At 36.0% G+C, this 27,979-nt stretch overlaps 1 protein-coding gene across 4 annotated transcripts in view; it reads right to left on the bottom strand.

Annotated features, from left to right (window-relative positions):
* Positions 1–27,979, bottom strand: part of LOC110442883 (serine-rich adhesin for platelets-like) — a 205,884-nt gene that overhangs the window by 122,259 nt on the left and 55,646 nt on the right. The window contains exon 1 of one of the 4 annotated variants that reach the window (XM_021486730.1): positions 24,683–24,738. The exons of 2 other annotated variants lie outside the window; for them this stretch is intronic. In XM_021486730.1, the coding sequence (XP_021342405.1) occupies positions 24,683–24,700 (18 nt within the window). In that variant the 5' untranslated portion in view covers positions 24,701–24,738. Of the gene's footprint in view, positions 1–8,804; positions 9,414–24,682; positions 24,739–27,979 lie in introns of those variants that run through there. One more of the 4 variants, XM_021486728.1, reaches the window with a different exon arrangement.

Genomic DNA, 27,979 nt, shown 5'->3' with positions numbered 1-27,979 from the left:
TGTTAGCATACTTCTGTGATGTTATACTGGGAAGATCTACAGCTAACAGTGACAACTCTCCCAGCTTTGTTAGCATACTTCTGTGATGTTATACTGGGAAGATCTACAGCTAACAGTGACAACTCTCCCAGCTTTGTTAGCATACTTCTGTGATTTTATATAGGGAGGTCTACAGCTAACAGTGTCAACTCTCCCAGCATTGTTAGCATTCTTCTGTGATGTTATATAGGGAGGTATACAGCTAACAGTTACAACTCTCCCAGCATTGTTAGCATAATTCTGTGATGTTATACAGGGGCAGGTCTATAGCTAACAGTGACAACTCTCCCAGCTTTGTTAGCATACTTCTGTGATGTTACATAGGGAGGTCTACAGCTAACAGTTACAACTCTCCCAGCATTGTTAGCAAACATACTTCTGGAAATAATCAGACATCTTATCCATAGGGATATAGCTTTTCAAGCAATTGTTAGCTTACTCCCATGCAACGATATTATCGAAAGGGACAGATATATAGTTCCAGTTAACTTTACTGAAACTAAAAAAAAAAAATCTTTGAAAAATCAAAAATTTCATAACAAAAAACGTTCTATTTTACCAATGGTTTTGATACAATACAGATATGACATTATTTGCCAGACAGGGATGTATGTATTGGCGACTAGGTCGGTCTAGAACAGCTTTTTCGGCCTTTTGATCCGACCAGGACAGAGAAGTCTAATTTTAGGTTATATTTTTCCCTCCTGAGTTAAAAGATCTTCAGCCTGATTATCAGGGATCAGCTTTCTTCTTTCTGATATAAACCTTTGATAAGGCGGAATGTAGAAAAACAAATCCCACATTCTCGCAATGGAACATGACAGGAGAAACCTCCAGTGTTTGTTTCCCTTCCTCTTCAACAAATCCTGATACCTGCTGCTAAAACATGACCTGAGAAATCTCCAATTTGTGTCACTTCCTCCCCTCATCATCGTTTCTCCCTCCAGTTTTCCCACAGCTTCCTAGCTGTCCATCTGTGACAAAACATCCGGTTGCAGACTTCAGCGATACAAAACCACAATATTTAAAGCAGAAGTTTTAGTGTAGACTGGCTACTGGCAACTTAGTTTTATTTTGTTTATCAGCTTCTATTAACTTATCTCCCCCTAGTTTGAAAATTCTAGAATCAGACATTGAAGTGCCTATCAAAGCTATTTGAGCCCCATTTTTTCCTGAGTGATACAATTTCCTAGAGATTGGGGCCATGCAGTCCAGTTATAGTGAAGAATAGAGAAATCTCTGTCCTAAAGGTTAGAATAGCAAAAAGTCAAAACTCTCAGCTTTAAAAAATTTCCATCATCTCAAAATGTGATTATCTTTCTCATGCCTTCCCTTACTGATACACCACATCCCGACAGGCCGTTTGGTCTGTTTATGAAAGATATCCCAGCTGACATTTATCTCTTCTTTTCCCTAAATAGTTTTATAATACACAGATTACACCATTTACCTTGAAATAATTTCCTGAAAAACACTGCCATTTCCAGAACAAAATTTCTCTTCTGAACACACAAGGTTATATATATTACAAAATTCCTTGAGATGAAAAATAATGACAAACCGCAAAGCTTTAACCCATTCCTACCACCTACAAAATATTTGAGACAAAACTACATGCACAACTTTATAGTCAAAATATACAAAATGTCACGAATACACAAAAGATAGTCAGAACTGGTTTATAGAAATTCAACTTGAACTTTACAGTTTGAAGTTTTAACAGTGAATGCTGTCAGCCCCCCCCCCCTCAATTTCACAATTGACTTTGACAGTGATACATATCATTAAATCTTACTTATAGATGAACATCATTCAGCAACTGAAAGAATTTGACATAATGTCTTGGATAAAATCCAACTGACCAACACAAAAGGTGCTGAAATCCAACAATAGTCTAACAGTATAGCATAATTTGTATTCACAAAAATAATATAACAATGCACCTGTCCTTTTCCAAAAATGATATGGACCACAACACCTATCTTGTACAGAATCTAGGTACAGTACTTAAGGACAAAATCTAAATGTTTCTGTACTTTAGCATGAAGAATTCATGAAGCCCTGCTCAGTAATAGCCAACCAACCCCATATACACACACCCTCCTTCACTTTGTAGATTTTATTAATGAGGGAAATTACTTCTATTAAGAGTAAAATATATTTACAAACTTTTTTTTTTTTCATAACAAAAACTGATGTGAGAAACACCATTGGAAATAGAGCGATCGAAGCTCCAGTTCCCACTTTGGTGTGAAATATTGAAGCTGGCCTCTAAAATTACAGGTGTTAAAATATCAGACAGGTATCTAACGAACAGGTATACAAGACGCTACTCAGGTGTGAAGATGTCAACAGACAGGTATACAAACGGAGCACAAATAAAAACACTTTTAAAAATCATGGGAAAAGATGACAACAAGATAATATGATACTTATCGCCATTAACACATTTCTGGTACACAGATGACACATCTCTTCTCGTTTCATACCTCCTACATCTTCACGTGTTTAACCGCCATCATCTATCATTACATCTCTAGATACAGGTCAATCTGTGACCTCATAGCTAAATAATATGTTCACCCAAAATGTAAATGAGGTTTTGTGTCCAGGAAATATCTAAATGAGGTTTTGACTAAGGTATTTCAACACAATACTTAAATGAGGTTTCAACAAACACATTTCAACCTAATATTTAAATGAGATTTTGACAAAGACAATTTGATCCCATATTTAAATGAGATGTCAATCATGTTAATTTAATTAATATTAAACAAGGTTTCAATAATGATAAGGTTTACTTAATATTTCAATGAGATTTCAATGAGGACATTATCACTGATGACAGCACAAGATCGAACAAGTCTCATAGTGATATGTACGCATCATTATGATAAAGTCTGACATTTTTCATACAGAGTAACCTGTCCAAACCAAAAACTGCAGAGTTGGACAAAAAGTTTATTGACATAAAGTTTATCTATTTTACAATATTACGAAACAAGTTACCCAGATGTTTGGGGTCTTAATTTGGGAGTAAACCGGAGAACCCTCTTAGGAAATCCCATGTGGTTGGGGAGGTGATCTCATACTTTTTCACATCCAATTGGGGAATCAAACCCAAGCTGACTTGGTGAAAGACCAGTGTGATATCCACTGCACCACCCAACCAAGTTGATATAGAAATGTATAGAATTCAGGGCAGCAGGTCTGATTACACAGGTTTTCACATTACACAGGTACAGTATATAGAGAAATATATTGAATTGAGGGAAACAAGTCTGATTATACAGGTTTTCACATTATACAGGTACAGTATATAGATAAATTTATTGAATTGAAGGAAACAAGTCGGATTATACAGGTTTTCACATTATACAGGTACAGTATATAGAGAAATTTATTGAATTGAAGGAAACAAGTCGGATTACACAGGTTTTTGCATTATAACAGCTTGTGTTAAGACATGTTCACTGCTGATTATATCCGCTTATAGAGCTTAAGACCGTGCCAGATCAGTGTTAATTCATATTGTCCAATATATAACATGGAAACTAAAATACCAAACAAGCCTACATCCCTACTCAGTGACCCTGAATATAACCTCCATCACAAAGAGCTGTTAACATCAGACCCAACCTCCATCACAGGTGCACATGCATGGTCATTAAAGGTTTCCATTGATCTACTGGTACAAACAGCCCAAGTTATTACACTCATAAGCCATAAACTTCTATAATCACCCAGAAAATACATTTACTACTCATACACACAGTAACCTTGATACTACCGGGCTCTTGTCAGTAAAACATACACTAACTAACCTGATGTTCCCTGACATAATGTAAGTTATAAATCTTGGAATGTATATAGCTGGGTGTTGTCAGGAGGAATGTCCAAACTAATGAAAGTGGAAAGTTCCATTGAAAATCAGCAAAAATATCCACAACCAAAGATGTCACATATATATGAATTCGGTTTTGTAACAATTCAAACAACTGTTTTTATAAAAGTGTTAAAAAGTAACAATATCCATACATCCAGTCTGAGACGATTTCCTCACCATTAGGCTCGTCTCATTACATATAGATATATATTCCGTCTTTGCGTATTGCAGAGTTATCTTCTCTTGTGAGCAGGAATTGATTGTTACGTCATTGGTTTGTGTGAGAAAATTACGTCGTTTTCTCAAAACTTGATGACGTTACTCTCACAAACAAATGGCGTAATAATCAATACCTGCTCTCAAGAGAAGATAACTGCAATACGCAAAGACAGAATACAGTGGGTCCTTATTTATGAAGTCAGGAAAATGCCAATTGAGTTATCTTAGATAGAAAAAAAATGCCTCATTAATTTAAAACGATTTGTTCCAATTTTTTTAAAGCACTTCAACAGCCCAGCCAAAAATTATTATCTGGGCCATTATAGGGTAGAGTGCATCACTCAAATACATCTTGTAAACAACATCAAAACAAAAGGAAATCACTAGACATGTTCTACTCGCCATCCACGATCGGAGTCAGTGTCAGTTGCTGGGATAAAGACAGGAGAAAAAAACTGTTGACAGTGTACAAAAGATAAGATGTTATCACATTTCGTGTTGTATTACACCACCACCAAACAATACAAGATGTAAGTAGCTTATTAACAACACAAAAACACAGCCCAAAACTGATACACACTAAAAATAATAGTCTTGTTAGCTTTACCTACAATCAATGAAACTTTCTTATTTGGAAAATCTTCAAAAAAATTCTTAAAACTTGTGAATAAAACTTGTATAAATAGATACATAAAAACATCAATAAATTTGAAGAATGCAGCTCCCTGGATCCTCACACAACTCCAGTACTTCAGTTGACCTGACTGACCCTGAGGTACGGGGTTTGAATGAAGTCGTCACCCTGACATCTGTATCAGCTTCCCTATAGAGAGGCGGTTCGGTATACATAATGCAACGATGCAAATTTCTGAGCCAGCAGCGGTAACCCATGAGACAGCCCCCACATATAAGTTGTCTATCCTCCATGAAGGAGGATATCTGTATGACCCTCAATAAAATATTAGTTATATTTGTGACACTATCACGACAAAACAATGAAATATTCTGTTATCACGTAATTATTAACATTTAATCATCATATGAGAGACAATGTCTTTTATCGTGAATTTTATACTTTTCATGTTTTTTGAAGACAAATATTTCAGAGAAAAACCTTGATAATGTATTTGTAATATGTAGGACGGAACTGCCCTACCTCTCATACACACAAATAATTAGGATATCAAACACTGGAAGTATTATCTCCCCTTGTTTTCTACACGAGTTGGGTTTGATATTGAGCACGAGTTAACCTCGGGCAAATCTCTGTCTCTTATTCGTAACATTTGTCTACAGTTTTGATCCTCGACTTACAAATTTATGGCGTCATACCTGAAATGTATGACAACGACTTAGAGTATAGTATAGCTTCGTTAGCCACTGATCATACAGACAGATATTTTATAAAAACTGTAAAATCATACTTACCCCAATGGCAATGAAACTATTGATGGTGATATGTAGAATATAATCTTGTATTAATTATGATCAATACCAACTGTCATTCACAACAAAAACACATAATCTGTATTTAACAAATAGTTAACTTTTCCCTCAATACTACAAAAACCAATCTCCATTTATCAAAGATGTAGATCAAGGAAATGGTCTTGAAGTTTTGTAGCAGTGATCTGTCAAAATGTCTGGGGCGGGCCTGGAAATGTAGGCCAAACAAAGGGGCAGCAGATACTATAAAGTTACAGAGTAATATTTAGTATCAAATTTCAAACAGACTAACTCTCCTACCTTTTTTAAATCCAACCAATCTGTCTGAAATACAATGAGTACTCCACTTAGCGACACAGGGTTAAGTACCAGCGGAAAAAATCTAGACCATATAAGAAAAAAAACTTGAGAGATTTTTACGTAACGTCAATAGTATCATATGTCCCGAAGACTTGATTTAAATCTAGATGTGTGACCCTGGTTGATCCGCATAACGAATTACAAAATACGCAATTCACACGTTTTACGGAGGTCTAGTGCTATCGGGTATAGATATCAACTAAATCAAATAGATCTTGCCTTATCGTGGTCTGCGGCTAGTCCACGGTATCACTTTACAGCTTACCTAATTGGTGGTAAACATGTATGTCATGTCTTGTCTTGTAAATTTGACAAGATCACACCAAATACACAATACAGATTATCTCAAAATCCCTCTGCTATGTCGACCCGCAGGAACCCAGAACTGTGCACGTCTTCCTGTTTATACACTAAATGATTTAATATTTTTGTAGCTGTCGTAATATTTACATTTTGTGGTTTATAAGTTGTGGGTATGTGTGGGGTTTGATCTACATTTCAGAATACTATACAATGAATGAGAGAACCACCTTTCCCATGTTTTCATTTTTCGAAAAAAATTAAGAAAAAAAACACTTTAATCGGGGAGACCTTTTACATGGATTAACTGATCATATTATGTCACTATTGTGTGAAAAGTATATGTTATGAAATATGAGTTTAGTGCATTCCTCAGACCCCCTCAATTTACCTGTTGTGCCCTAATATCTAGCGAAAATTTATATTTTATATTATTTTTATATTTTAAGAATCATAGCTTCTAAACAAGGTATACACAATTAACAGAAAAATATACCTAAGTAAATTAGCAAGATTTCCTGGTCACAGAAGAAATCAAAACCAGATTTCCCCAGACCACAGCAAAACTAGTTTACTTAACAATCAATATCATATAATCGTTTTTGACAAGAACAAATCCATTCAACTTTAGGAGTAGATATGCATTCATCATCACACTATATAAAGTAGTGATAAATATTATATTTCTTAAAATGTTGTAGAAACTTTAAGTTGAATGAGTACAACCTTGTATACAGGGAATAATGGATGGCTGGAAAAGACTGATGTGACCTTGGTCGACCTCGAGTGTAGTTTGACTGAGGACCCCGGGATCCAGGGTGACAATAAGGGAACATAAATGTCAGTTTTAGGCAACAAAGTGTCCCAAACTGGTATAACAGTCGTAACTATACACAGTGTTGAACCACCATACAGACCATACAGGAACGTTTGGTAGTGTGGGACCTCAACCTCCTCTATCATAGCCATGAATGGAAGCAATGAAAGTTAATGGTTCGTGGCATCAACCAAAAAACCATCACTTCTTTACCTGTATATATTGTATTGTTGATGTTCATATTGGTCATCAATCTCAGTTATGGAAATAAACAGGAAATTTTGGCAAAACATTCAATTATAAAAACTTTGTTCTGATCAAAAGTTCCTCTACTGAATTATTCCAAAATTGTATTTGATCAAATAGAAAGAAAAAGGTACATCAAAAATAGGATCATTTCATTGAAGGAAATACAACAAATAGAAAACAAACAGGATATTAAACTTCCATGCAACGTTACTACATCTTTAAGAATCTTAAAAATGAGCTTGGTTATTCCAGTCACATCCAAGGTCTGGAAAGTATAAATCAGAGACTAGAGATCGTCATATACAGATTCACTTCCATTATAATCATCTCTAGTTTAGTCCAGTGTTGCATCATTGTTTTTGACTTTTGTTTTCTGTTCTTAATCAATCTCATTGTTATCTCCCCTTTATCTCAAACTCAACCAGAGTAGTGACATTGTTATCTCCCCTTGATTATATTACTTTACCTCAGTCTATGTCATTGTTATCTCCCCTTATCTCAAACTCAACCAGAGTAGTGACATTGTTATCTCCCCTTGATTATATTACTTTACCTCAGTCTATGTCATTGTTATCTCCCCTTATCTCAAACTCAACCAGAGTAGTGACATTGTTATCTCCCCTTGATTATATTACTTTACCTCAGTCTATGTCATTGTTATCTCCCCTTATCTCAAACTCAACCAGAGTAGTGTCATTGTTATCTCCCCTTGATTATATTATTTTACCTCAATCTTTGTCATTGTTATCTCCCCTTATCACAAACTCAACCAGAGCAGTGTCATTGTTACCTCCCCTTATCACAAACTCAACCAGAGTAGTGCCATTGTTATCTCCCCTTATCTCAAACTCAGCCAGAGCAGTGTCATTGTTATCTCCCCTTATCACAAACTCAACCAGAGCAGTGTCATTGTTACCTCCCCTTATCACAAACTCAACCAGAGTAGTGCCATTGTTATCTCCCCTTATCTCAAACTCAACCAGAGCAGTGCCATTGTTATCTCCCCTTATCACAAACTCAACCAGAGCAGTGTCATTGTTATCTTCCCTTGATTATATTATTTTACCTCAACTTATGTCATTGATATCTCCCCTGATTTCATTGTCTGATCTTAATCTGTGTTATAAATAAATAATGAAAGGCATATTAGTAAAGTTTTCATTGAGATTTTCATGAAGAAGTAAATGGGGGATGTTTGAATAATTAATTAAATTCTCAATAAACAAGCTAGACATTACAAAAGTCATTCAGCTTCAGAAAGAGATGCATGAAAATGGAAAAAATATAAAAAAAATGTTCAAATCTTACTGAAAATGATAACCCAAGGAATCTGTTATGACCAGACACCTATAAATAATAACAATTTGGGTTACAATGTCAAAACAGTACATTAGTTAACAATCATAATAATATTTTTCTGAGATAAATCTTGGGTTGACATACAGTGGACAGATAACTATGTTCTATCAACAGAAACATAAAAACTACCTCAAAGTCTGCATCACTTGAATCTGTGGAAGAAAACGTCCCAAAATCCATGAGTTCAAAGGTCACCCTGGTCTGCCTACTTGTACCCGAGGTCGTTGCCTTGGTGACAGAGGTTGCAGCCATCCGACTGGTTGTACATTGGGTCGATTTCTTCTTCTTCCCGAACCTCGGTAGGCGATGCATGATTATGATCGTGTTTATATTTTACACCGGGAGAGTTAGGAGTCCATGAAACTTTTAATACATCCACTCACGGACTACTTAAACACTATACTAGCACTCACAATGGATTGATATGACACTTAAAGGGTGAAAGGTTTTCTGTAAGTGCAGATAGTATTGTAAACTACAATCCTTGAACAAGTGTTGAATTCATTTCCACAAACAATCCTTTAATCACAAACTATGCACTTGTACCGTGCATAAGTGAAGTTTTTTAAAAACTTCCCGAAAATACCAATCCCTTCTTTCATCTTCCAAAACAGCAAACTGGCAAGAGTTAACAGTCCGCCTGTGTTAAATTAGATCTTTCATATATGGAGTCAAATGAATTTCTTCTGTGATAAAAGTTGGCTCAAAATATCAAAGCCAGTCGTGCATGTTTCGGCATCCATTTGTCTCATTCCCGACTGCTGGATAGAGATGCTGCGTTTCTATGGCGATTATATATTTCTAAAAGGAGAACCTACGTAACCGTTTTTTGTTTGAATTTTTCCTCTTCGGTCAAAGATAAAGCCTTTGGATTATCTTACGAATCATCAGATTCTCAGACTCCGAATCCACCAACAGAACCGTCTCTGTCATTCCTCCGTGAGATTGGCACGATATATCCTTGATATATACATCTTACACACAAGATATGAATTTCTTATGTGAGTCATTTATGAAACATTCTTACATACATTTAGACAAACCTTTTTGTGTACTTTTATGATTCTGCTGATAAAAGATTATTTCACAGAGATTCTTCACCTATTTTTTCATGGATTGTCATTCATTACGAAGCTTTCGGGAAAATGTTATTTATAAAAACAATTTCATTTTTTTTTTGAACTTTTAAGCATCAATAAAGCAAATCCAATCCCTCTTCTTTAATGTTACGAAAGATTGCTGAGACATTTCAGGAGAGAACACAGATCTTCTGCTTTATCTTCCTGAATCAGAAAAGTTCAAACACTTTAGAAGTGAAACTTTGCAAGACAAGAATGCTATCTCGTAGCCACCCTTCAATTTCAGCATGTGATGTCCTTCCCACAGATCTAGAATAACTCTTTAAAGTCCAAATTTAAGTTAAATTTCGCTACATCCTGTCATGTAAAATCCACAGAAAATTGAAGAAATCAGAAATATTCTTGTTAACACTATGAACATCTTGTCCTGCAGAATATTTATAGCTATCACTTTCTAATCAGACTCGATCCCGATCCCGATATCTTCACATTTCTATCCGAAACACCTGTTCCATACTAAACACATGTATATTACATATTTGTTTTTCTCCTTGAATATCTGCGAAAACGGTTAACATAAAAAGGTGTCCTAGGTAACCCTGATGGCTGCCATAGTGTAGCCACCTAATCGTATCTCCGTATCAGGTATACACAAGTGTTCCTACATCAAAACTCCTGTCCAACTGTCGACTCCGAATCAAAGTTAATCAGGTGGCACTACTATGATGTAGTATGGTTCCCTCAGCATCCAAAACATTTGAGACAAAAGCTTCCCTACACAGCATCGGATGTAGGAGAGATTATCCGTGTGAGTGTGTTTTCCCAGTGGGCCAGTACATATACCCTCCCTCTTCCTGATCATATACTCCCCCTGTACTGTGTTACTCACTCCCCCCTACACTGCAGTAATGTACGATCTTCTATACTGTCCCCTGGTATCCCAAGGCCCCTGTCCCTCAGTGTAAATCTCCCTCTGAGTACACATGTACCCACACTTCCTGTCAAGTCCCCCTGAAGTCAGAAGGGGCTGTTCCTAATCCTGTAAATTAAAGTATTGTCAGTTTGATGGAAATCTAACACATCATTGTTATCAGTGAAATTCCTTGTGACAGGTATACTTAGAGCAACAAAATGAAACTTCATTAATAAACTTGAAAGTTACGGAATTAAAAATCCTCTTCCCCCTCCTCACTTCCTGTACCAGTTCCCGTCACCCCCTCCCCCATTTATTTACTACTGGTCCATGATGCCCCTCATTTCCACCTCATACAGTACATCTGTATGTCCATATAACAGGTTTGAACCTCAGCAGCCCTGATATTAAAGGGTGCAAACAATTAGATGTCACCACCCCCTTCCTCTCACCCCCTTCCTCTTTCTACTTGATGGTAATAAATAGGTCCTTAGTTTTACTTCCTCAAAGGCTAGAGGAAATCTTGATGAATTTCCATGAACAAATTAGAAGGAGAAAACACCGAAAAATGATGTGTGAAATTGTTCTTATTTCGATCAAAATCATTTTATTCAGTTTTAGTTCTAGAAACAAATACAGTTGATAAAACCTGTTCTTCTCAAAACTAAAAGACTGTATCTATAGGTAGTGTAATGGGAAACAGACCGATGCACTTAGTCCAATATAAAGTGCAATAAAGAAATATTTGCCTTGTATTAGCCTCACCAATACCTTGCCACTTACTTTTACATTTTAGGCACTGTGTAACAATATGGAGCTATCGTCCCCTACCCCTAGTGAGTGCCCCTACCCCCAGGGGGAGACACATTAGCTGGTATATCTTTGTACACCCAAACATAACACAGCTTGTGGTTATTAAAGAAAGTTAACAGATGCTGTTCACAATAAATGCAGGCATATCTCTACACCTTCATCATACACAGTGTACATTATCAACAGAGGAGGGGGAGGGGGGAGGGGGAGATATACCTGGGGGGGGGGGTTAGATAGCTTAAGGAAAAGTAGCTTACAAAACATGTATCACTGTGGAGTGGTCAGTGTGTGACCACAGCTAGGGCCAAAGTCAACAAGCACCTCTATGATACACTCATCAACAATGTTCCACTGGTCACTGTAACTGTACCCACTGGTCAGTTCCTATTAGTCTGGAATTGATCAAACATCCATGGTGGTCATTTAGGTATACTGGTCAGTTGGTCTGGAATTGGTTAAAGAACACAGTATGATAAGTCAGTGAGAATCAATCTAGTACAGATTCAAGTCTGCTCTCAGAGACCAACCATTCTGTCAGTAAAGTGGTCCTTCAAGACAGGTTAGATATTACTTGTCTGAGGGTATAAATCCATCTGTCCATACAGCCTTAAAGAATCAGAACCCGTCCTCAGAGACCTGTTTCATTTGAGAGGGAAAACTCAAAGTACAAATGTATCTCTCAGCATCAAGATGTCTATAGATTATTGCTTGTCAATGTATTAATTTACTTTATTTGTATGAAAAACAAAAGCATAGTATATTTAACAAAAGGCCTGATTCATCCCTTCTGTCTTCAAATATATATATATATGTCGGCTAGAGAGGATTTCTCTTCAGCTCTTTCAGTAGAGCACAAGACTAGTAAACCAGAGGTCCCTGGTCAGACTCCTACTGGAGGCATTGAAATAAAAATGACCTCTGTAACATATATATGACAGTCCATGCAGTCTTGTAGAACTACAGATCAAACTGCAACTAGAGATCACCATGAGCTTGGTCAATTAAGTGCCCTTGACCGGTCAGTTTGTATAATAAATAGTCACAGAGATACCAGAGTGTACTGGTCAGTGCTATGTCAATAGGTCATGACATGTGACTGATTTATTTATAACCCATTTATAACTATGCACAGGACAGATTTATCAATTATAATCTCAATGTATCAATAGGCTATCCTTTATACAAACAACCGGAGTGATCTCCCTTCATCATAGAAACCTCCCTTGTCACGATATTAGCATTTGGACAAATACTTGCGGTCATATGCTATTCATTGGTGATTTTTCTAATTGATGATGATAAAATGCACTTGTCATTGTGCCCAAGATTTATGTTACTAAAACTGAATGATTCCCAAACAACACTCAAAAACTCTCTGAAATTAATATGACAAAGATAAAGTAGAAGGACTTTAAAATTAACCAAACTTCAATTCATGCCAAAAGAATAATTTTGCAGTTAATACAATGGTAAAAATATTTTAAGACTGGTTTAAAAATATCTATTTAACCTATCATATTTTTGCAAACAGGTCCAATCCAAGTCATTGGCAAACCTAAGCTTATGCCAAAAGTTTGGTTAATACCTAATTTTAAATATATACATTAAGTAAATTTGGGAGCTATTTTGAGTATGGAATTTGGAGGTTGGGGGTGGGGAGTGGAGGGGGGTTTTAATACAGACTTAGTCACTAATTCTTTATTAGTTTAGCTCATCCACCCCTGAAGACACATTTGAACTCTTCCAATTCAAAGGATGGAATATATATATATCTATATAGTTCATTATGAAATTTCTGGGGGGATTGAATGAGTTAAGGATCCAGCTGCAACTCACCAGGCCCCCACATTAATATTTCCAGCGGTCAAAACTGACCATCAGAACACTAAACAAGAGTTTGTATCTACAGGAACATGTGCAATGAATTAAATCAAAGATAAGGAAACTGATGATGTGACATGTTGAGACTACTGGCTAATCATTATTGCTAGACATTAAACTGCTGTCAATATTGATCATAAAATTGTGGCCATGCATGATGTTAACAATTGTACTAAAGATTTCATCATTGTATAAGACATTGGACTTAATAAATCCACACTAAATATGTATGACAGCATTGTTGTCCATGATGTCAGGTACAAGTGTTATTCTCACCCAGTATCTCTCTTTACACCCTAAACGCTAACCAGTCTTTTACCATTTGGCCTTCTATTTCTAAATGAAAATATAATTTATATATATTTCGTAAATTGCCTTATCGATAAATTGTTTACGTTCATGTATTTGAAGAAAAGGACTGTGATACGTTGTGAAAACTTCGTGTCCAATTATTTTGTAAATATTTTTTGCAATAAAATATGTTTAAATCAATTTGGCCATGACTTTTCTGACATCATTGATCAAGGATATACCATTTCATAATATGTTAATGGGTCCACAAAGATGGTTTCCAATACAATATTAGTCATATTACACGAAATTTTCAACATTTTAATTTTCTTGTTTGAATGATAAAACCAACATCTTTTTCTTTCCTGATAATTCTCTGATAGATAGAAAACATTTTGGCCCTACGTACTAAACAGACACTCAATGGAACTCTTTTGTGTACACCTCTGGAGGCTTTCCAAGGCATTTTCCCTTAGCAATAAGATGATTAGGGCTTGGCAGGTCAATGATTTGTTAGATTAATGAGTAGGTTACTCAAATTTTCAAATGAAAATATTTTTATTTACCATTAAATTCACAAAACCCTCATAAATATTGTCTCTGGATGATAGTTTTTGATCTTTATATATACTACTCAAGTTGTTTTTGAGAACATATCTGCAATGAAAATAACATCTTAATTTGTTGATAAGCTAATCATAGTTTGGAGGAACTGGGCCAAGTATGTATAAGACGTAGTTTACTTGGTGTGAGAGTGACTAAAATCTATAACATAGGAACGAACTTAAGACATGCCCTGTGAGTACATGTGTTTTCTATCCTCCACACAGGAGAGTTCCATCACCAGACGCGCTCTACCTTAATGAAACTGTGCTGTGGATTCCAGAATATGCTTATGAATTAATTACAAAGAACATCTTCTTCGACGTATCTCATACATGGGCTACAAAATAAAAGGATGACAGGTCTCCCGCTAGCCTCCATTAAGGAAGGTAGGAGGCACCCAAAGGGAACCAGCAACACTGAAACAGTGATTTGTAGATACTTACACACAGTTGTTCCTAATTCAGGTTTCCCTTAGGTTAATCAAATATCAAACATCTATGAGAAGAAGGTTTTCCAGAAATATCTCGACCCAGTAGGCAACATAATGAGAGTAGATTATCATTCTCTCAGCTAAATCAAAGTGCTCAATTTCATTCCACACATCAAGTTTGAGTGATAATCACTGGAATACAAATTGTACGTATAATCTATCATTTCCTTAGGAGCATTTATGAAATACTTAATGGGATGGGTTTTTGTGTGTGTACCATAGATTTCACGAGGGTGACTGAAAATCATAATATTTTCACAGGAGTACAAAATATAAGTGAAAATATTGAAGCGGTCTGCAACAATAGTGAAAGTATATTATATCAAGGACAACACATTAAGTTTTCCATTACATTTTTGAAACACTACAAATCAAATTTTGTGTTGAATGAAAATAAATATCTTTCAAAATGCCACTATGTTCATGTGATATTTCCATGGTTCTTTGCAGAGAGGTCATTTACAGTTCTCATTGACCAGTATTTGTTTAGATTTGAGATTTTCAGAAGTGAAATGATCACTTGTATCAAATTGATAGAATTGCTGAAATTAAAGTTCAATCATTAAAACAAAAAATTGAATGCAATCTTCAAAATCCAACATCAATATTCAGAAACTAAATTCTAAAGTGTTTTTTTTTTATTAATCCAGAAAATGTATTAATGGCAGTATTTTTTATAAATCCTTGTTTATGTATTATCATTTTGCCATACAAAACAGTAATATTGTATCGTAGTTTTTACACTCCGATATCTAACCCTTAAAGGCCTCATGCCCAGTTCCCAGTTAACTATATAACAGCTAACACAGTTAGTCAAAGAGTTATAATTGATATTATGTATTTTTAATAGAAAGTGTATGCAGACATTATCACAGCTCCCAGAAGACATCTGACTTTAAATTTCATCAAGATGTTATTGAGCCGGCAAGGAAAACAAAATTACATGTCGGAGATACAGACTTTTTAACGTTCTAATAACTTTATATGACCCAACCTTATCAGAAAAAATATGAAGTAATATTTGAAACTTTTTATCTGAGCCTGTTTAATTATGGGCATTCCACAATGGGAAACACACTCTGTGATATGATTTTATTTCCGCAGACCCTGGGAATCATTTTTAAAGCTATTTTTCCTTGATATAAACTAATTACTGTTTATGAATCACGTAGCTTGTATTAAAAGCTAGGCTGGTTCCAATTTGTGTCCTACCTTCACACCCATCAGGTATGTAATTCACACACTTCACTTCCAAATCTGATCTTACATTTTAATATTCCAGGTACATACAGTTAAGACGGTCTTGAGAAATTGAAATATTAAATTACAGATTAAACAATAAAAAATAAGAAATTCAAAGGGAATACCTTTCCATATCAAATTATTTGTTCATGAAAAATATTCACATAAACAACTTTATCATTACATAATCATAAAACTCTACAGCAGTTTACATAATTATAACCTCTGTAAACTGGAGACCTGTGTATTGGTGACAAGAACTCAGTCTAAACCTCTGTAAACTGGAGAACTGTGTATTGGTGACATGAACTCAGTCCTAAACCTCTGTTAACTGGAGAACTATGTATTGGTGACATGAACTCAGTCCTACTGTGTATTGGTGACAAGAACTCAGTCTAAACCTCTGTAAACTGGAGAACTGTGTATTAATGACATGAACTCAGTCTAAACCTCTGTAAACTGGAGAACTGTGTATTGGTGACATGAACTCAGTCTAAACATCTGTAAACTGGATAACTGAATATTGGTGACATGAACTCAGTCCTTAACCTCTTTACACTGGAGAACTGTATATTGGTGACATGAACTCAGTCTGAACCTCTGTAAACTGGAGAACTGTGTATTGGTGACATGAACTCAGTCCTTAGCCTCTGTAAACTAGAGAACTGTGTATTGGTGACATGAACTCAGTCTAAACATCTGTAAACTGGATAACTGAATATTGGTGACATGAACTCAGTCCTTAACCTCTTTACACTGGAGAACTGTATATTGGTGACATGAACTCAGTCTAAACCTCTGTAAACTGGAGACCTGTGTATTAGTGACATGAACTCAGTCCTAAACCTCTGTAAACTGGAGAACTTTGTATTTGTGACATGAACTCAGTCTAAACATCTGTAAACTGGATAACTGAATAATGGTGACATGAACTCAGTCTAACCCTCTGTAAACTGGAGAACTTTGTATTTGTGACATGAACTCAGTCTAAGCCTCTGTAAACTGGAGAACTGTGTATTGGTGACATGAACTCAGTCGTAAACCTCTGTAAACTAGAGAACTGTGTATTGGTGACATGAACTCAGTCCTTAACCTCTGTAAACTGGAGACCTGTGTATTAGTGACATGAACTCAGTCCTAAACCTCTGTAAACTGGAGAAATGTCTATTAGCAAATTTGCAGCTCCCAGATAATAAAAAAAACAACCATTTCCTGAAGGTGACAACATCCTAAACCTCTGTATAAAGTATACAATACATCAGAATCCTCTGTATAAAGTATACAATACATCAGAAACCTCTGTATAAAGGATACATTACATCAGAAACCTCTGTATAAAGAATACAATACATCGGAAACCTCTGTATAAAGTATACAATATGTCAGAAACCTCTGTATAAATGATACAATACATCAGAAACCTCTGTATAAAGGATACAATACATCAGAAACCTCTGTATAAAGGATAAAATACATCAGAAACCTCTGTATAAAGAATACAATACATCAGAAACCTCTGTATAAAGTATATAATACATCAGAAACCTCTGTATAAAGGATACAATACATCAGAAACCTCTGTATAAAGGATACAATACATCAGAAACCTCTGTATAAAGGATACAATACATCAGAAACCTCTGTATAAAGGATACAATACATCAGAAACCTCTGTATAAAGGATACAATACATCAGAAACCTCTGTATAAAGGATACAATACATCAGAAACCTCTGTATAAAGGATACAATACATCAGAAACCTCTGTATAAAGGATACAATACATCAGAAACCTCTGTATAAAGGATACAATACATCAGAAACCTCTGTATAAAGGATACAATACATCAGAGACCTCTGTATAAAGGATACAATACATCAGAAACCTTTGTATAAAGGATACATCAGAAACCTCTGTATAAAGTATATAATACATCAGAAACCTCTGTATAAAGGACACAATACATCAGAAACCTCTGTATAAAGTATATAATACATCAGAAACCTCTGTATAAAGTATATAATACATCAGAAACCTCTGTATAAAGGATACAATACATCAGAAACCTCTGTATAAAGTATACAATACATCAGAAACCTCTATATAAAGTATACAATACATCAGAAACCTGTGTATAAAGTATTCATTATCATCACCTAGGATCAGATTTCTTTTCAAACAGGCTAACAATAAAGTTAGAGTACCATATATGGATAATGTATTCCAAAGGTTTATTTGGTGACTGTACATCAGAACTTAATATACAATTACTAATGCACTTCCTTACAAATGAGCTGCATTTATTTTGAAAAAAAAATATGAATTTAAAAAAGTAAGGTTTAAGTCGCAAATTACATCAAAGTGATTTCATAAATGAGACGGATTATCATTCATAAACTGTCTGTACTCACTGCCACTGTCCCTTGAAGGAACCCGTGAATCGCATGAGCAGACATTATTAAACATGTAGCAGAAATTGTGTAATGAGCGATTTTCCCCTTGTATATATCAGTTGTATCTAGTTTGAGCACCAGGGGACCTCTGATACCATCAAACACAGGGGTACAAAACCTGTAGCTCAACAGCCATTATCATATGTATCTCAGCTGTTGTGGAATCTAAATATCAACAAATCCACACTGTACTAATTGGCATAGAATCTTCTCTTCTGAATAAAAAAAAAGACAATTATAATGAAAAAAAAATTCTTCATACATCAGCTTACAAATATCATTAGGCATTACAAATAATTAACTCATCTTCTGTATTATTTCAGGGGGTAAAAAATCAATTAGCAATTTGAAAACTTAAATTTCAGGATTTTGAAGTTACAGACCACAACAAAGTATATATAAATACATGTACAATACATAAGCCTGACTTGGACTGTTAACAAGTGAGTTCCTTTGTTACTTAGAGTGTTTATGTGTTTGTGTATTTGTTGTGTTTGAAACACAAAACCATATCAAAAACATTCCAAAAAATCCTGTACATAAAAATTAAGGTGAGTTTTTACGACAAATTTTGCGTGAAATATGTCAATCATTTACAACAATCAGTGAATATGTCTCTGAAAAATATTTGTTTTATGAAATATGTATAAATGTGTCAGCTGTGGTTTATCATAATGAGATCTAATTCATAAACATTACATCATAATTTGATAGCAGTCCAAAAATGTCTCTATCGTGTTGATCTAGAAAATATTTAATTTTTATGACAGTTTTAGGATATCAAACTGTGTAAAACCGAGCGGTGTCACACCTTGTAAACAAGTTTCAGAAGCACCAAGCAACGGCACAAGGTCAAATTTTACGAAAACTCAAGGTCGCTGTGGTTCAGGAAACACCTGGTGTGGTGGAAAGAATGTACTTTGGTCCTGCTAAAATGTAATCAATTAAAATCAATTATGCTTGCAGTGGTATATCATTACTGTGCAAATGTATCAAATTTTTACCAGATTTTTCTTTGAAAACAAATATGTTTGAATGCCTTTCATGTCTTGAATCCTTGATTTAACAGGTTTTGTTTATATTAACTGATCATAACATTAACCACAAATAACAATAAAAAAATCCTGTTGTTACACTCTAGATTAATTGTCACTGTGTATAATTTGTAAATATCGTAATAACTCTAACGAGCACACCTATCAAATAATTACCCATACCTTAACTGGAAGTATACTTATGTATGCCTCTATAGGTACCCCAAAAGGTGTACCCCAAATGTGCCTTTTTCCCCCCTGGGTAATAACAAACCCTTTCGTCATGTTATATTTTATAAATTGTAACAGCCTCCTTATGATCAGGGATTCTCCATACTTATTTTATTTCACGTCCCCACAATAAAGAACCCATCCATAATGTTCGTGATAATTCTCTGCACAATAACGTCTTTCACAAAATGTTTTCAAAACGGTACTGATGAATAACTAATACTGTTCTGCTAAATGTATATATATACAGTAATCTGGCCTCCAAAGGGAGAAAATGAAATAAGCAGGAATACAAATTTAAAGCTATATATAACATTAATCTTGGAGCATAGAGGGGTGGTCTTATTACCGGGCATGGGCTTATTGGAGGTAAAACATACAACACTCGCCATACTTCAATGTTGTGTGTATTTTTATAAAACACTCGTCATACTTCAACGTCTGGTGTAATTTTATAAAACATTCGCCATACTTCCAACGTCTGGTGTAATTTTATAAAACACTCGTCATACTTCAACGTCTGGTGTAATTTTATACAAGAGGCCCAATGGGCCTGCATCGCTCACCTGGTATAAATCACACACTTGTAACTTTAAAAGTGATCTAAAATAAAGCTACAGGCAAAATATCAGTATGTATGATTAAAATTCATTCAAAAGACCCTGTTAATTTTTTTTAAAACATTTCCCCCCTGTGATTGAAAGTCGAACAAATTTTATAGCCTTTCATCTCAGGATGCAATTTGTAAAGTATCAACATCCTGGGACCCTAGTTATTCAGAAGAGGTCGTTTAAAGATTTTAAACAAATTTGACCCCTGTGACCTTGAATATAAGTCAAAGGCATTCACTTTAACAAACTTAGTAGTCCTTGATCCCAGCATGCTACTGACTAAATATCAACATCCTGAGCCTTTTGGTTATTCAGAACAAATTGTTTAAATATTTTGAACATATTTGCTCCTTGTGACCTTGAATATGATTCAAGGTCATACATTTAAACAAACTTGGTAGCCCTTGATCCTAGTATGCTACTGACTAAATATCATCACCCTGGGCATTTTGGTTATTGAGAAGAAGTTGTTTAAAGTTTTTAACATATTTGACCCCTGTGACCTTGAATATGGGTGAAGGTCATTCATTTGAACAAACTTTGTAGCCCTTCATCTCAGCATGCTACTGGCCAAATATCACCACCCTGGGCATTTTGGTAATTGAGAAGAAGTTGTTTAAAGGTTTTTAAAGACAATTGACCCCTGTGACCTTGAATATGGGTGAAGGTCATTCATTTGAACAAACTTTGTAGCCCTTAACCCAAGCATGCTACTGGCCAAATATCATCTCCTTGGGCAGTTTGGTTATCGAGAAGAAGATGTTTAAAGTTTTTAACATATTTGACCCCTGTGACCTTGAAAATGGGCGAAGGTCATTAATTTTAACAAACTTTGTAGCCCTTTATTCCAGTTTGCTTCTGGCCAAATATCGACACCCTAGGCCTTTCGGTTATTAAGAAGAAGTCGTTTAAAGTAAAATATTGACACCGGACGACCGACGACGGACAGACGGACGACGGACGGACGGGTGACGGACGCCGCGCCATGGCATAAGCTCACTTGGCACTTTGTGCCAGGTGAGCTAAAAACACTTGCCATACTTCCAACGTCTGGTGTAATTTTATAAAACACTCGCCATACTTCTAACGTCTGGTGTAATTTTATAAAACACCCGTCATACTTCAACGTCTGGTGTAATTTTATAAAACACTCGCCATACTTCCAACGTCTGGTGTAAGTTTATAAAACACCCGTCATACTTTTTGGGTACATTTACAGTAGTATTATTTGTTATTAATGTTTTGATATGCTATTTTGAATTATTATGTAATCGTCTGTTATAGGTCAGAGGTCAATGACCGATGCTCTCCCCAAAACAGTATGCCTGTATCTATTACCTACTTCACCACACATGAAAGGCTTGGATCACGATGTTAACATTTAAATCACCATAACTGATAGGACGGCCACACATATTGTCTTCACAATTGGACATACATGGTCCGCGTAAATTGCTGTGGTTTTTGTAGAATGCTATCAGTTCTATAATCGGTGTAACTCTGCCGTCGTAAATTATATCCTTACTTCCAAACCAATCACCGACATGAGTACAAATGTCCCAATCTACCAGCAGGTTTTTTTTTGTGGTTTATTCCGCAGTCTACTAGGCCTCATTATGTACAGGTGTAGTAAGGCCATGCAATTACCAAAGACTAAAAATACATACATTTTTTTTCTCTGTACCTTGATCACAAATGTAAACCGTGTACATAGAGCTCTAAAACCCTATGTAGAGTTTATAGTGAGCAACAGCCCTGATCAACCTGTTTTACCAATAACAAGAGGCCCATATTGGATTTCTGATCAACCCAAAAAATAACAACACTTTGTCAGGAACATAAGTTGATCATTCCTACCAAGTTTCAGTTAAATCAGCCAAGTTGACCTTAACTTTAAGTTTGAAATAGTTTTTTAAAATGGCGACCGTGGCGGCCATATTGGATTTCTAATCGACCCGAAAAATAACAACACTTGGTCAGGGAGTTGTCAGTAACATTCCCATGAAGTATCAATGGAATCCCTATGACAGTATTTCAGCTTAAGTTGAAAATGCAAAATGTTAACGGACGACGGACGACGGACGACGACGGACGACGACGGATAGCAATAGGTCACTTGAGCTAAAGCTCAGGTGACCTAATAAACATACATTAATTCTTTCTTGCTAAAACTTCCAAATTGTTATTTAAATATTGTTCAATATTTACCAGCGATGGGCCTTACTGTGCAAATGATCCTATCATCGGGTCTTGTCCATGTACAGCAGAGAAAATCTGGCATCTTATAGAAACAGTATGTTCTATAGCCTGGGGATCAATCCTGCAGTTTTACAGGTAAAACTACATTCTTTGAACTCCATCAAAGAAAACACATGAAGTTATACTGTCTGATTTGACCAGGAAGCCGTTTGAAGTATGAGGACACGAACCATCCGACCAATCTCGGGCCTCCTGACAGTGATATGTGTCGTACACAAATTACACACAAGAAGAACAATGTCCCATTTTTTTTTCAATTATCCACAAAACAAAGACAATGATTACTTTAACACAATGATTAATTTATCAATCGTTTTGATTGAAGACACGCCCATTCTGTGTGGAGAAATTTGACCTTGTCTGACCTTCCGTTTTCAGAGATTCCCCAAGGTCACTCAAGGTTAACCGAAGTTCAAAAGAAACCGGATAGGATCTAATCCTATTGAACTGATCACCACACACTGTCGGCTATTATAACTAACAAATTGATAGAAGATTTTCTAATTATGTGTCGGAGGATTGGACTGTATTGAGTTACCGACCAGGATGCACCCTGGCAGCCATATTGTCCTGATGTCAGTCATGTTGTCTGCAGAGACAATTGACAAATGGAAGCTTTGGTCCATACATAAATTGATTGGTCATGTTCAAAAACATATTGTGTTATTATAAATAACAACAACAACCTTGGCTGTTAAGTAATGACCGTAGATTTGTCTCCATTATGTATAAATGTTTCAGCATAAATCAACTTACCTGTTCTTTGAATGAAGGATAATGCCTAACTAATCATTATCTCAAAGACAGAAAGTCAAATAAGTCTAACATTTAATATGAGAAGAACCAAAGAAGGAATACAATTGGTTTCAATTATGTTAATCTTATCAATTATCTCCCCTCGTATTATAAAAAGTAAGTATGCAGGAATCATCATAGATTGTGTATTTATCAATATCTAGTACATTTTTACCAGTGAAATATCAGAAATAATCAGTGTTATAAAATCTTATATCTCCACGGCAGTGAAGATATACAAGATGTTACAGACATATCTTCACCTGTGATGATATAGGTCCTGTATCAATTTTACACCGGCCAATTAGAACAGTATTTTCTATTTACTGCATTCCTACCTGCATCTGAAGCGACATTAGAATACATTGTTGTTTTTGTTCAACATCAAGTTATTAACATAACTACAAAATTGATAAAAGTTTGGTGAGCAAACGGCACCATAAATAAACAGAAAATGGTGGAATTGAGCTGAATACACTGCCCATTCAAAATGGCACACAGCATTGTTGTCCAAAGTGCCATCATTAGAACCTAGTATCAAATGTAACGCTACTAATTCCCATACTGTTTTGATGCAGCAATATTTTCATCTCTTTTCTTCAAAAAATGTAATAAATAGAAAGTTTAATGTTTTCCCTATTAATTACCATTAATTACCATTGATATGGCAGTATACCGATATTTAGCTTGTGTTAATAGATCAGTATTCTGCAATACTACTGAAATATATATGGTATTCAGTTGGAAACCATTAGTCATCCTTTATATGTAATTCACTTAAAAAGAACTGAAACTGAAATCTTCACCTTGATTAAGTAAACTAAGATAATGGTCCTGAAACACCTGTTATCATTAGTCCAGGTACACTGTACAGAATATTGTCTGTACACAAAAAAAATGGACTTCTGGATAAATAAAACCAATAATTAACCCTAGATAGAAGCAGCTTGATGAGGATTCAAGGAAGTGATAAAAGAGTTTTTGTTTTACTGTCGGCTATGGAGAGTGAGTAGAGTTATGATGCTGACAAGTGAAAAGTTAGACACTTGATACTAGGTCAGTGTGACAGGTAATATGTTTACCTAGCCACTAGCTATATATATATGTATATATAGATGTACCTATACTTAGTATACAATGTGTGGCCAGCTAACATACATAGACCTAAATAGATACTAGTGTTATCTCATCACAGAATATGTCAGATACATTATAAAAATTGACTTCAGCATGCACACTTATTCAGTATTTGCAGGCTAAAATCACAAGTGTTACATCTCAAATCACTATCTAATTAGTAAGCCATACCTGTCCCCTGTCTGTCATGTTGTTCCATTATCACCTGTATACAGGTGTAAACTGGTGTATAGTCGTAAGACGTATGACCAATAATACACCATTACTTATGTATTATAGCCTAAACAATACTGACATTACAAGTGTCACAGAGTTACCTCCCCTTAAAAGACAATCTAGCTTTAAAATCTTGCGTGACTTGACAGCTAGGCTGTTTAATTTGTAATTTATAATTATGTAATCCTTACCAAAATCAGCATTTTTTTTACGAAATAGCATGGCAATTGATTGATCACTTTAACCGGGCGAGACAGAGGTGGTCAGTGAGGGATAGGGAGTCAGATTGGGTGGTCGCTTCTCCAAACCTCAAGGTGCTCGACAGCGCTAGTGAATTGAGGGAGTTATAATGGGGAGACTCCTTTGTATTGTGGGCTATTCATCAGTGTAATTTAAGAAGAAGCTATAGAAATGTTGTAAATTTCTTCAAATGAAAATTTATTTTACCACTATGACTGAAATATAAACATGTAAACAAGATCGTTTTTACGGTGTACACCATATTTATAGGACTGAAGTGGATTTTTTACTGTAAGTAAAAACAACATTTTACTTTGAACAATGATTGTCAGTTAAAACTCTTCAAGGTCAAAACAAGTACTTCACCCTTCTGGAAAATCAAAACTTATAATAATTACTGTTGAGTAGTAGTAGTATATACCATAAAATATCTGACGACAGTTTTTGAATCCTAAGTGATTTTTAAAACTGTTTATTCAAAATGACATAACATAACTTTCTGACACCACATAAACATTGATACTAGGACTCCCAAGGGGAAGTTTATATAAATTATACTGGGGCTCCCAAGGGGAAGTTTATATACAGTTATACTGGGGCTCCCAAGGGAAGGTTTATATACAGTCATACTGGGGCTCCCAAAGGGAAGTTTATATACATTATACTGGGGCTCCCAAGGGAAAGTTTATATACAGTTATACTGGGGCTCCCAAGGGAAAGTTTATATACAGTTATACTGGGGCTCCCAAGGGGAAGTTTATATACAGTTATACTGGGGCTCCCAAGGGGAAGTTAATATACATTTATACTGGGGCTCCCAAGGGGAAGTTTATATAGCCATCTGTTGTTTTGTCATCGTTTTTTGTTTAAGTTGTAAATTTTGGGAGGATATTTTTTAACCATTTCATTTCAAAAGATTAAAAAAAAATATCTGCTGGACACCTTTGAAGGACCGTCCCTCAAACGTTGTAACGACCTTTCCTGTACGACCCTCAGCACTCACGCGTGGTAATGACCTTGACCTTTCCTTACGACCCTCAGCACTCACGCGTGGTAATGACCTTGACCTTTCCTTTACAACCCACATCACTCACGCGTGGTAATGACCTTGACCTTTCCTGTACGACCCTCGGCACTCACGCGTGGTAATGACCTTGACATTTCCTGTACGACCCTCAGCACTCACGCGTGGTAATGACCTTGACATTTCCTGTACGACCCTCAGCACTCACGCGTGGTAATGACCTTGACCTTTCTTATACGACCCACAGCACTCACGCGTGGTAATGACATTGACCTTTCCTGAACGACCCTCGGCACTCATGCATGGTAATGACCTTGACCTTTCCTTACGACCCTCAGCACTCACACGTGGTAACGACCTTGACCTTTCCTGTACGACCCTCAGCACTCACGCGTGGTAATGACCTTGACCTTTCCTTACGACCCTCAGCACTCACGCTTGGTAATGACCTTGACCTTTCCTTACGACCCTCAGCACTCACGCGTTGTAATGACCTTGACATTTCCTGTATGACCCTCAGCACTCACGCTGTCATACCATGTTATACAAGTTCATGAAATTTAATGAGAATTTCTTAATCAGTTTTGGCAAAAACATAAAGTTTTATAAGAAAATGTGAAAGCAATAGGATGCTACTCTCCACGAAAGCATTAGCTACCACGATTCGACCTTTGAACTCATCATAACCTTGACCTTAAGGGTATGAATATAAATGTAAAGTATGTGGCATACAAAAGTGCTTTTAATCCAATGCGAAAAACAACGTAGTTTTCAGTCACCTGACAAATTGAGAGGTAAAATAAATAAAGGTGACGTATCCCATAGGACATCTACTACAGGAAGGCTAGCGAACTGTTTCTAGATAAAGCGTAACCAACAGATAACAAATGCAGAACGCTTATGGTAACAGCAGAAAAACAGAAATATATATGACATGTTTATAACCGGTGATTTTTCAAGTTGTTTTTTCAAATTTTATTGTCAATCTATGACAGCATTCAGTTATTATTTCAATCAAATTTCAAATGCATATATTCAATTTGTGTTAACATTCATATTATGACCCACTTCTGGTTTACATAATACGACTGTGATGGCAGAATGGCAGTCATAACAGAGATGATATCTCCACCAGACACTGTAATGGTAAGATAATGACATTGCATTTGTCAATAAAACAGGTATAGATTAAGGCTGGTATGTCCGAGGTATTAATTGAGCCCCTTACATGTCCGAGGTATTGAGCGAACCCCTAACTTTTCCAAGGTATTGAGTGAGCCCCTAACATGTCCGAGGTATTAAGTAAGCCCCTAACATGTCTGCGGTATTAAGTGAGCCCCTAACATGTCTGAGGCATTAAGTGAGCGCCTAACATGTCTGAGGTATTAAGTGAGCCCCTAACATGTCTGAGGTATTAAGTGAGCCCCTAACATGTCCAAGGTATTAAGTGAGCGCCTAACATGTCCGAGGTATTAATTGAGCCCCTTACATGTCTGAGGTATTAAGTGAGCCCCTTACATGTCCGAGGTATTAAGTGAGCCCCTAACATGTCCGAGGTATTGAGTGAGCCCCTTACATGTCCGAGGTATTAAGTGAGCCCCTAACATGTCCGAGGTATTGAGTGAGCCCCTAACATGTCTGAGGTATTGAGTGAGCCCCTAACATGTCTGATGTATTAAGTGAGCCCCTCACATGTCTGAGGTATTAAGTTAGCCCCTTACATGTGTGAGGTATTAAGTGAGCCCCTAACATGTCTGAGGTATTAAGTGAGCCCCAGTAACATGTCCAAGGTATTAAGTGAGCCCCTCACATGTCTGCGGTATTAAGTTAGCCCCTTACATGTCTGCGGTATTAAGTGAGCCTCTAACATGTCCAAGGTATTAAGTGAGCCTCTAACATGTCTGCGGTATTAAGTGAGCGCCTAACATGTCTGCGGTATTAAGTGAGCGCCTAACATGTCTGCGGTATTAAGTGAGCCCTTGTATTTT

Source organism: Mizuhopecten yessoensis, unplaced genomic scaffold (genome assembly GCF_002113885.1).
Source record: "Mizuhopecten yessoensis strain PY_sf001 unplaced genomic scaffold, ASM211388v2 scaffold716309, whole genome shotgun sequence".
Classification (NCBI taxonomy): domain Eukaryota; kingdom Metazoa; phylum Mollusca; class Bivalvia; order Pectinida; family Pectinidae; genus Mizuhopecten; species Mizuhopecten yessoensis.
The sequence above is the reverse complement of the archived record's forward strand: the minus strand, read 5'-3'. Positions and strand labels throughout refer to the sequence as shown.